The sequence below is a fragment of the Arvicanthis niloticus genome, chromosome 30 (assembly GCF_011762505.2).
Source record: "Arvicanthis niloticus isolate mArvNil1 chromosome 30, mArvNil1.pat.X, whole genome shotgun sequence".
NCBI lineage: Eukaryota > Metazoa > Chordata > Mammalia > Rodentia > Muridae > Arvicanthis > Arvicanthis niloticus.
In genome coordinates, this window is record NC_133438.1 from 11563413 (window position 1) to 11575717 (window position 12305).

General features: G+C 32.9%; 1 protein-coding gene across 11 annotated transcripts in view; it reads right to left on the reverse strand.

Moving 5' to 3' along the window:
- Positions 1-12305, reverse strand: part of Trdn (triadin) — a 379612-nt gene that overhangs the window by 265550 nt on the left and 101757 nt on the right. For all 11 annotated transcript variants that reach the window (XM_076927916.1, XM_076927914.1, XM_076927917.1 and 8 more), the window contains exons 6-8: positions 11291-11353; positions 8497-8556; positions 2113-2295 (exon numbers count right to left, since the gene is read on the reverse strand). In XM_076927916.1, coding sequence (XP_076784031.1) covers positions 2113-2295; positions 8497-8556; positions 11291-11353 — 306 coding nt within the window. The remainder of the gene's footprint in view (positions 1-2112; positions 2296-8496; positions 8557-11290; positions 11354-12305) is intronic.

Consider the following 12305-nt stretch of genomic DNA (forward strand, 5'->3'; position numbering starts at 1 on the left):
ACCAAAGCTATTTTTAAAAAAACAGAAAATACCATATCTTTATTTTGTTTAAATTATCATGATCATGTAACCAGTGTTTTTAAAAAAATGAAAAAAATGTTCTTAAATATCTGCTTATTTAAAAAAAAAGAGGAAAAAAATAAAATGTAAAAAGAAAAGAAACAAGTTATTATTGTCTTTGACCAGCCATTACAGGTTAAATTCTTATTATCTACTGAGTTATACAATTTATATTGGTTGTAGCAGTACTCAGTAGGTCCCATGCTATAGCCTAATTTTTGTTTAGATATTAGAATCATTTTGATACCTTTGTTCCTTATAATTCTTAACTAGCTTTTCACATAACAATGAAAACAGTACATTGAAAATGGAATTGGCATATAATCCTATTTGATTAGTGACATGACAAAATATAGTATTTGTGACCTGGAAGATAAACACACTTTGAAAGTATTCTAAAGTAATCAGTTTATCATTGAAATATAATTCTCACACCCTGAGAGACACTAACATCTCAAATGGTAGTCATGTGCCTAATTCTAAGTATTCTGACATTTTTATATAATAAAATTATAGATTAAGTACAGTTGATATGTTTTCATTGGTTTCATGTTACAATTTTCTTTCTTAAAGGGTGATTTAAATTTCACAGTATTTTAGAATCCAACTGTCCTTATAGTGAATCAAAGTATTAATTTTCCTGATTTTATCACAATGAAATTACTCATTTAACGTATTTCTCATTATTGTATCCTTTTATAGCACATAGATTCATACATGATATTATTTTTAAGGATAACACTTTATATTTTCAATTTTCAAGATCTTGAAAACAATAAGTCCAAATTTCCAAAGTTTTTATCTTGGAGTAGTATCTGTAAAGCTAGGTTGAAATGAATAAATTTACATTAAGTTTATGAAATACAAAAAGAGGAAAAGAAAAAAAGAGTACACCTTTTTTCTTGTTTCCTTAAATATGTTCTATACATGTGCCTTTTGTTTTGAAATTAAAGTTTACATGCATTACTCACATATCAAAGTTTATAAACATTGTGATGTTGAAAAATAAGATAAAAAATACAAAGTGTGTGATTCATATTATGTAGTTTGTAAGAGAAAAAAAATGTTTCCAGTTCTACCATTAAAATAGCCTTCTTACTAAAAAGTTTAAAAGTCACAATGTAGTTATATAGACACCAATTTGTCCATTTAAGTTTTGAATAAAATTATTCAATTGGTATTGGAGTCAAGGAAATTTTTATTTTTATTTTGTAACATTCATAAGAAAAGATACATCTATCTCAGAAACAGATCACACAGATCAGACACTGTGTTTGGATGTGAAGGTTGGGATTTGTAATAACCTGGACTGAGGAATGGATTTGGGAATAGAAAAACCCAAAAAGTACCCTAATGGTGGGACAAATGTCCTTGGTGATCATTTTAAATCCACACAGCACCTTTCTGTAAAAGATTTCCTCTCTGCAAATGGTTGATTTCTGAGAAGTGAGTTAATACATCATAGTTGATGAAAAGCACACCTGTCCTGTGCAGACTGCGCTAACATTAAAAAAGTTTGAAGACTAGAAAAGCACCCGATACTTCTTTATCATATAAGAGGTTTCCAACATCAATGAAATGAGTTGAAAGTTTAATGTGCATAATCTAAATGGTATCATTGCAGCAATATTGAGAAAGTAAAGTTTTTATATACTTCTTTTCTATATGTTTTGTTCATTGACTCTGGGAGCAACTCCTTGAGAGATGCTGTTGCTGTCAACTTTTCCAACCGCCTTTCTCCAGATTCTCACCCATACAACTGTTTAATAGTTCTGCCCAATCGTCACGATTTCAGCACTCAGCCCCAAATTTAAATAACTCCAAGGGATCACTCAACACTCACTTCAAAATGCATCTAGCTATTTGAATACATTTTATTATATTTATTAGTATGTTAATACCCAATGACTGTACTTCCTTTCAGGCATATTAGCTTGGATCTCTTTTTACCCCTTCTGAGATTTAATTTTAGTCTTTTTCAGAGTTTAACTTGACTGCATCTGCTTCTTGCTCAATATTCTCTCAGGACCTCCTTCTCCTTGGAATGTTTACCTTTCTGCTCATGCTTGGGCACAGCTGGTGTCTCTTTGTCATCCCTCTCTTTGGCTTTTGGTGGTGTTTTCAGAGTTTCTTTCGTTTCTGCAGCTGTTGGTTTCACTTTCTCCTGTTTCCCAACTTTCATTTCCTTCTTAGCCTTTTCTTCGGTCTTTTCCTTAGTCTTAACTTTCTTGTCCTCTACAAGAAGTTAAGACGGTTATTTTTCTTTACTCACATAATTCTTCAACTCTCATTATTCTTCATGTATCATTTTAAAAGACAAACAAGACAATCAATAGAAAATGGATGTTTTTATAAATACTGTTGACAATTACTAGGGTATTATAAATTTATAAATATGTTGTATTTGAAATCGACAAGATGAATCTCTTAATTTGCAGGTGAAGAGATTGGATTTCTGTTTTTACTATTGTTGTTGTGGTTACTGTTTGTTTTATTTTAGCTTTGATAATCAAGAGCTTAATCTGTCCACAGTGAGTCATTTATTATACAGAGTTTGTAACTTTTGGCACCTTCAGTATGAAAAATGTTCACACTAAAGAGCCTAGTTAAAGAATTTCATTTTAAAGGAATATGATCATTTTCTTCTATAACAGAAATATCTTAAGTATTACTCAAAAATAATTCTAATATAATATTTTAAAGAAGATAAACTCAAGGAATATAAATGAAACATTACCTGCATAGTACTGAATAACAAGATGAGAATGATGATACTTACCAGAGACCAACTGACACATTAACAAGGCCCTTCTACAAGACTGATGCTTTCTGTATAAAAGGTAAAACTGAACTTGGGAAGCATTTGCAGCTAAGAATACAAACCCAGACAGACATCCCTACCATGATACCTATTAGAGACTGACAGACAAACATCCCTAATGACTGGGCCTGCAAAGACTGATAATACAGAAACAGATACATTCTCTTGCATTTCTAAGTCAGAGATCATATTCCCAAATGTTTGTAAAACTTTTAAAATGTCCTAGCAGAAAGTACTACCAAGGGGGACTGGTGAGATGGCTCAGCAGTTAAGAGCACCTACTGCTCTTCAGGAGGTCCTGCGTTCAAATCCCAGCAACTACATGGTGGCTCACAACCATCAGTAATAAGATCTGATGCCCTCATATGGGTGTCTGAAGACAGCTACAGTGTACTTTGGGCTTCAGCGAGCAGGGGTGGGGGTGGCAGATGGGAAAGAACACCCTGGAGCAAGCAGAGGCAGAGCGAGCAGGACCAGAGCAAGAGGGAGAAAGGAAGAGGAAAAAAATAGAACAAATTTTTTAAAAAGTACTAGCAAGCAAAATATAGAATGTGCATGTCTATTTAAAACACATTAGCTCAATAGTACATGTAGTTTTAGAGAGGGAACTGGCTTACAAATTAATTGCTCTGTGAATCACTCATATTTTTTAAAATCACTGATGTATGATTCAATTAGTTGTAATGGGCATTTCATATTTGCCATTTTCTGCATATGGAACCATATACTTGGCATATATCTGTCTGGACACTTTCAATGCATTATATTCTTGACTCACATGTTAAAGAGCTTGATGAAAATACTGGCCTCTGTTTACTTTGCTTTGATGTAAACTAAGCCAAGACACCTGTATATTTCCATACAGAGGATGATAGTATCATCACAGAAAGCAATCTATTTGCAAAATCAATATCATCTGTGATTCAGTGTTTGATCAGTGGGATCAGCATTGGACGTCATCTGTTTGGGGGGCATTCCAAGAAGATGCTCCTGCCTAGACATCAGAAGACGTTGAGGTTAAATTGAAAGACATTGAAAAACAGCTATAATAAGTTATTTATCATTGCTTGCTATGGATGTTTGGTCTCGTGCTATGTATTGTAGTCCTAAATTCTGTATCCTAAGGACTACATGCCTCAAGATGAATGTGCCAGGTTTTGTTGTGCAAACCTTGCTCTTTAATTTAAAACTATTGGTTGAATAAAGATGCCTAGAGCCTGGAGCTGGACAGAAGAGAGGTAGATGGGGCTTTGGTTCCTGAGCTCTGAAGACAAGAGGAGAGAGCGAGAGAAACAAAGACGAAGGCGTCATAGTGTAGGTGGATCATGAACCGCGGGCATGAGGGCTATCCGGCTGCAATAGGAGTGGCTCAGGCAGAACATGGCAAGTGATATCTCAGGATTATTAACAGGAAAGTAGACAAAATAGCGTAGAGGGTTAATATTTGCCCAGCTTTAGTGCTTTAAAGCTGATTATAAATATAAAAATATTGTGTCTTTTATTTGGGAACTAAATAATCTAAGGTGAGGTAGAAACCCCCAAATAATATTTACTACAAGAGCATGCCTCAAACAAAAATTTTATTGATATTTTACAGAGGTGGGCATTATTGTATCCAACTTACCCAACATGATCATTGTAAAAATTTCTATAGATTTCTTTCTGCATTTATGTGTGGCTTTTTTTTTTTTTTTTACTATATGATGTAAATTTTACTCTCTTTCCTAAGTTACAAAACAATTATTTTCTCTCTCCCTTTTGTGTAAAAAATCCATATGCAACTTGTACATGTACATCTAAGTTTTCCTTTCAGAACACCTACATCAGGCTTGTCTCATTGTCTACTTGATGGCATCAAAAGATGAGCACATTGCTGCTGTCTATGTAGACTCTGGCATAGAATTTAAGACACTGTGATACCAGCCTTGATCCTGCTTCATGCTTCTTCCTGTATGGCTATGCTCATATTTTGAACATGTCATGTGTTTTAATATATCAAACTTCATCAAAGTGCTTTCTCTAAATTCTCTATATTTTTCTATATATCTGAATCCCATCATACTCAATTAAAAAAAAAAACCTGTCACTGGACTTGAATATCCTGTAGTTTTAGCTTGTATCTGCCAACACTTTTATTAAGGAGTGAGTTTTATTCTCTATTGTATATTTTATATTGTACAAGATTGTTTTCTTATTAGTTTTCCCTACCAGGCTGCAAACTTGAGTTCAAGAACTCAATTTTTCATTTTCTATTACCATTGTGTTCAGTACAATGTTTATTTTCAGAGAATATAGAGCTAGTGAATCTGAATTAGAAGTCAAAGGAATAAATGGTTTACTACATGTGTGTCATATGTATGATATAGTAATTTGTACTCTGCACACATAAATAAAGAGTTTAAAATGAACATACTTATTTTAAAATTTTACTAGACTTTTTATGGTTTTTTTGTTTGCTTATGTCTGTGTGAAATTGTTATTTTCAGCTATCTTAAATGTCATCTACCTTTGCGTTTCAGAACACAATTGATTTTACCTCTATCTTATTACTGTAAAATTGAAGATTAGTGAAAATCTGATCTATTTTAATACCATTGAATTTTAATACTGGCAAAGTCGATTCTCTTAGAGACAGGACCACACAAATTGAGAGAACCATTACAATAACTTTTTATATAAAAATGAAGACTTCCCTCTTCTACTGTCAACTTCTTAAGACAAGTAAATTTGTCTTTCAGTAGAAAACAGCAGGGTGGTGCGAGAACCAGGCAGAACTTGGGTTGACACCTCTTGATTTCTCATCCCATCTTTTCTTCTTTCCTCTCTGCTATTTTTGTGAACTACAAAAAATGAGCACCATGTGTAGAGGGTCTAATATAAGCACCAGGCAGGAGATGACAATGAATCTGCATGTTTCTTTCAAAAAGAATTTCAAGGATGGTCTGGAAAATTACTGCCCTTGAACATACTGTATTTTAAACAGAACAGGAAACACACTGTGTCATGTAAAAGTGCCAGCCGGAGTCATTAGCTTCAATGCTGATCATAGTGTTCTAAAGGAATTCATTTTAATTTCTAACTCAAATGTTACCTGATTAGTTTGTGCCTTATTTCATTTTCCTAGAAGCCCACATATTATATAAAGAACATGAATACATTTGCCATTCCTAATATAACCTATATAAATAGATTAAATAAAAATATACATGAAAACATTATATAGGTATAAAATGTATATAATTTATTTACATATATCTGCCAGTATTAACATATATAAATAGGAAGCATTGGTAGTGGGCAGACTTATGATGACTTCCAACAGCTCCTACCTTCTTTTCTAAGTGAATGTTGACTAGTCTTGTAATATGCTAACCAATAGACTATGACAGAAGTAATTGGAGTAAAATTTCATAGTAGTCAGCTTTCACAATTTCACAATATCACAATTTCCATCCTGATTTTTTTTTCTGTTGCTAGGCCTAGGGAAGTCAATTATCATGTCAGTGTGAATTTGTGACAAACAACAGAGGACTAAAGAGAACCTCAATGAACTAGATGAGCCAAACTTGAACTATGCATAGTGTGAGACAGTGAGTGGGTAATATTCTAAGTAGCTGAGATAATTTATTGTTCTAGCAATATGAACCTGCTTCTAATTTTTTACAGAGATAATATGTTGCATTTGGTTTCTGAATGTTCTAATTTCAAATTTTTATTTAATGAATCCATCTTAATATAATTTTAGGAATTTGAGGGGATAGGGAGATAGTTTATTTGGTAAATTGCTTGTCATGAGAGCATAAGGATTTAAAATTAGTCCCAGCATCCACATAAAAACATAAGTATTTTGACACAACCTTGTAATCTCAGTAATATACATGGGACCAGATATGTCTGTTACCTATTGCTAGAAAAATAATTATCATAAAGTTTTCTTTTAGAACCTATTCTAAAAATTTAATTACTATTTATTTATTTATTTATTTATTTATTTATTTGATAGTGATACATTCTTTCTCACAAAGAGGTAGTTTGTTAATGATACTAGAATAAGATTGCTCCAGTATAACTTTTATATTGACATTATATTCATATCAAAGTTATATTTTTAAAATAAATGGAAAACATTTACATTGAGGAGACAGAGATGTATTATTAGTTAAAATGTGTTGTGGCTAGCCCTGATGTTGCTTGTATTTTGATGATAATTTTGCTCTCCTTGGAGAAGCTGTGGACAAGGAGTGAACTATATACACAAGTGACTTCCCATGAACCTTCTCCACACCTTAACTTGTAAAATAAAGTCTAGAGCCTGTGATTGGGAAGGCTGGAGCCTGCGACTAGGCATTTGAAGGGAGGGGGGACGTAGAAGTTTCGGGGAGAAGGAGGACAAACAGAGAGGAGAGGGAGAAGGAAAAAAAATGGAGGAAGAAAGATGGACGATCCAGATTCTGCGTGGCTTTAAATAGCCACAGGTAGCCACATGTCTTCTCTAGGTGGGCAGTTTATATCATTATAAAAGTTCTTGTGTGAGCATCTTGTGAATTGAGAATATATTGATATATAAATCTGACTGTTTAATTTTAAGCTTCAAGAGTTTTGATTTACTGGGTTAAAGAGATTTGTGACTGCCTACTTCTGGAGGTGGATGACTGAGAAGGAACGGACGGCTCAGAGGCAGGTGAATCAGAGAAGGGAAGACTGTGGACTGGGGATAGTCAAGAGACTGCAAGACCTCCCAGGAAGAGAGTAGCTGGGCATAGCATGGGAACTTGCCATTACTTTTAATATTTCCTGCTACAAAAGTATATATTTTAAAACACTTAAAACATTTGGTAGACCAACTTAGGGTAGAAAAATATAGGTCAATTAACTTTTCAAAATAAAGCAGTGATAATTTTATGGACTTGAAGTACAACAATGCTTTTTGTGTACAAATTCTTACTTCCTTACAGCGCTCACAAAACCAAAATAAAGTCATCAATCCACTGTGCCCTTTAGTTGACTTCCTTAGAAGAACTAGCTTCCACATTTATTCAACATAAAATAAAAAAATTTTTTTCATGCTTCCCCTGTGGCCCTCATAATTTTCTTATTAGCCAGGGAGAATAAGACAACACACTTCAAAACTTATTTTACTTCCTGTGAAATTTTTATGCTTCTAAATACATTGGAAGTGTTTATTGAATGTAGGCAGTTACATCAGGGTCATTTTTCTATTGTTAGCTCAAACTTGCCTAACTCTCCCAGTGTCAAGGGAATGAGAATGTGAGATAAAGGTCAGACAGACCAAAATTCTGGCACTTACATGTGAGGACACTTTATCTTCCTTTCATGTTTTGGTAATTTTTAAAACTGTATTTTGGTTTTCTTCATCTTTAGATATCTAATTTTAAATCATTGTATTTAAATGAAATGGAAAATGATTACAAACCTTCAAATTTCTCTCCATATGTACAATCTCATTATCAAAAGTCAAGAATGTAGATATTCAATTTTAAATCATTGTATTTAAATGAAATGGAAAATGATTACAAAACTTCAGATTTCCCCCAAAATGTACATTCTCGCCATCATCAAAAGCCAAGAGTGAAGATAATAAAAGGAAAAGATACCTTTTGCCATGGTCTTTGTCTCTGTTCTTTCTTTTTTCTCAAGTTTCTCCTTGTGAGTTGCTTAAACAGAAAAGTAACATTAGAAAATTATAAGTTACACATAGCTTTAATGGATTGCAAAGCCAATTTCCTTCGGTCTACAGTTCTATAAAGTAACTGGGTATTTATGACACTATTGGAGTCATCTTAATCAGTGGGTAATAGCGTATAGAATACAACATAAGCTTTGGCACTAAAAATCAGAAAGGAGCCAGGCGATGATGGTACCTTTAATCCTAGCACTTGAGAGGCAGAGTCAGAATAATTTCTGTGAGTTCCAGGTCAGCTTGGTCTATAGAGCTACTTTCAGGACATTAAATAGTACAGAGAATCCCTGTCTTGCAAATCTAATTAATTAAATTATAAAACTTATTAAATAGGCAAGTATGGTAATGAATGGTTTCAATTCCAGTACTCAGAAAGCAGACAGGAAGATCTCTGTGAGTTTGAGGCTATCTTGGACTACATAGTGAATTCCAGGATAGCCAGGGCTAAATAGTTAGATCCTCACCAAAACAAACAGAAAACCTAACCCCACAAATAGATAGTATGTGGAAATCTAGATCTATCATCTGTCTTTTGTAGATTTTACTACAAATATATGAAGCTTTCAAGAAAGAAAAAAAAATGAGGAATTTTAATAAACAAATATAAAGCACATATACACTGCTAAAATAACTCTTTTTAGCATTAATAACAGGAGATATGTACACTATGGCTTAAGAGTGATTAACCAAAGTGTTCCATAGCAGGAACACCATTGACGTTTGGGAAAGAGCAAAACTTTCTGATATGATTTGAGCATCACAAAGACACTGAACCTTTCTAGTACCTGCCCACTGATTGTTGTACATCAACATCATTATGACAAAACATTATCAATGATTTTGTAAGGGGTTACACACTGTACAAGATAATTAAAATGATTATTAAAATAACAAATAATTTAGTTTAGCAATGTCCTACTTTATACCTGAGAAATACCTTCTCAACATGTATTTAACAATGTAATGAATCAACATTAATTTATTTAACATGACTTTGTTCTGTAAATAGTAAGAAAATGTTAGGTCTCAGTGTTAAGGTTAAGATAATCCCAGAGGTCCAATAGCATGTGCAACATTGTCCTATATTTCAAAAAAGCAGTTCATTTATGGAAGGTACCAACATTTCAATAATGTATATTAAAATGTAAATAACTTTAATTGGCATATATAAACAGAGGAAGACTTACATAAAGCATTCTATCTCTGATTTTTTTTTGAGTACATTCTCTACATGTATAATTTATGGGCATTAATTTATTAAAAGAAAACATTTAGTAATATTTAACTCGAAACTTAATAAGAACCACAAAATTATTTGATTTTGTCAGGATATAGAATCTTATATTCATAATTTGCTATCTCACCATCATATGAGAAACACATAAATATGCCTGAGACAAAAAAGATAAGAGCTGCAAAATTCAAGAAAATTACCACTAGGTAAATATTAATAAAAAATGTACTATTTAATTCTAATATTCAAATGTGAATACGTAATAAGTCATATGGAAACATGTTTCTACTGCTCTGTTTCATAAATATCACATTCATTCTACGTATTCTAAGCTGCGGTGTTCCAGAAAAGTTAGCCAGCTATGATATTGAGGATGTAAATGTCATCCAAACAACAGCAAAACAACAAACCATAATCTTACTTCACATAAAACAATGAGGCAGAGTGCGATGTATCAGAGAAAAATGTAAACCAAGGAACATTTTTTAAAACTTAAGGAAACTATTAATATAGACTTAGTTTCTAGTAAAGATTCTAATGAAGCCGGGCGGTGGTGGCGCACGCCTTTAATCCCAGCACTTGGGAGGCAGAGGCAGGCAGATTTCTGAGTTCGAGGCCAGCCTGGTCTACAGAGTGAGTTCCAGGACAGCCAGGGCTACACAGAGAAACCCTGTCTCAAAAAACAAACAAAAAAAAAACAAAAGAAAAAAGATTCTAATGAAATTGCTGAAGTGGAAATACCACAGTACATGCATGTGTGCACGTGTGCGCGCGTGCACACACACACACAGAGCAATAAATGGTCAAGAGGTATGAACTGTATCACAGAAAGAAATCTACAACACTAAAATCACATTAAGGTAAATTCTACAAAGAATCTAGGGCATATAATATAAGATATCCTCCTCTCTCAAATACTATAAAAATTTTTAAAAACAGATATGGAAAGTTCTCTAGGACATAGTTTTGATTTAGGAAAGTCAGAATATAAGACATGTTAGATTTTGGAAAAAAGGGGGGGAAACAATAATATAAATTACTAATATGATGGGAAAGATCTTCATGATTTAAACAGTGAAGTTGTCTTACCTATTTTCTCAATAAATAAGCAATATCAAACAAATAAGATTATACAATAGGTATTTTAATTTAAATGATGAAGATGACCTCTTACCTATAAAAATGACCAGCTTTTTTTAAATTCTTCTCTCAAGTAATATTCTCTAAGGCAGGCTTGAAAGTACCAGAGGATAGGCTGACATATTTCTTAAAAGTAACATGGGGACAAGAGCCTAACCCACTTTATTCTCTTTAGTTCAGAGATTTCATTTTTATGTTTCTTTTCCATGAATATAACCACAATACAACTTTTAGAAGAAGGAGCCAACATTTTTAAAGTCTAAATATAATGAAGAGAAATGCCAAACGGGGAAAAAACTTTAATGTTAAAGTGGTACAAAGAATAACTACATACCTTTCTTCTCAGGTTTTTCTCCTTTTAATTTTTCTTTTTCTTTTCCCTTTTCTCTGTGCAAAACTGGAAAGAAGCAAATAGTACTTTTAATTTAAATCAATGGAATAAATTATGAGATAATTGCATGACAGTTTAGTTTATAAAGTACTTACAGAAATCACCCATTGGCTGTCATGAATGTTTGTTTATATACTTAGGTTAAACTTGAAAATAATTACTGTTATTTCACATCCAAGTATAAGCAGACTAAAATATATCTCACTGAAAAGATAAAAATATCTATAAAGATTCTCTTCCTTACTCCCTCTCTCCCTCCTTCTTTCCCTCCCTGTCTCGCTCTCTCTTTCTCTCTCTCTGACACACAGACACACACAGTATGTTCTTTTTAAAATCCAGCTTTGATATTCGATGAATGTTAGAAATATCACCACAAGAATGTACATAGTCTCCTGAACCAAAAGCAAAGGGCAATGACTAAAAACCACGTGTTAAAACTTTACAGAAATAATTCATATTAAATGATTTTAAAATAAACAAATGAGCTTGGAAAGCTATCACATTTTCCCAAAGGAAACAAAACTTAATTTACTGAACTGTGATCTAGTAAACCTATTCCAAGAGAATTCAAATTTAAGAGAAAACTTTACCTTATTATTTATCCATAGTGCATATTAATCACCAACCTGGAAATATAGAAACTAACCCACTCACCTTTCTCTCTTCTACTGCTTAACTATAATTCAGTCATTAGGCTCTTTCAAAGTAAGCTTTTTGATATTCTCCTACCCATGTTCTCTTATCCTCTACCTAACTTATATTTACCCAGGAATATACAGCAAACACCTGTCAAGTACTGAAGAATCTCTTTGGCAAGACAAATACCTTCCCTGTCAATGGAATGTCAACACACTAATAGATGACAAATGCTAAACAAATAATTGCAGATGTAGTTAATTACATTTAGTGTAATTGCTATGGAGAAAATAAGCAAGATGGCATGTTGGCATGGATACTG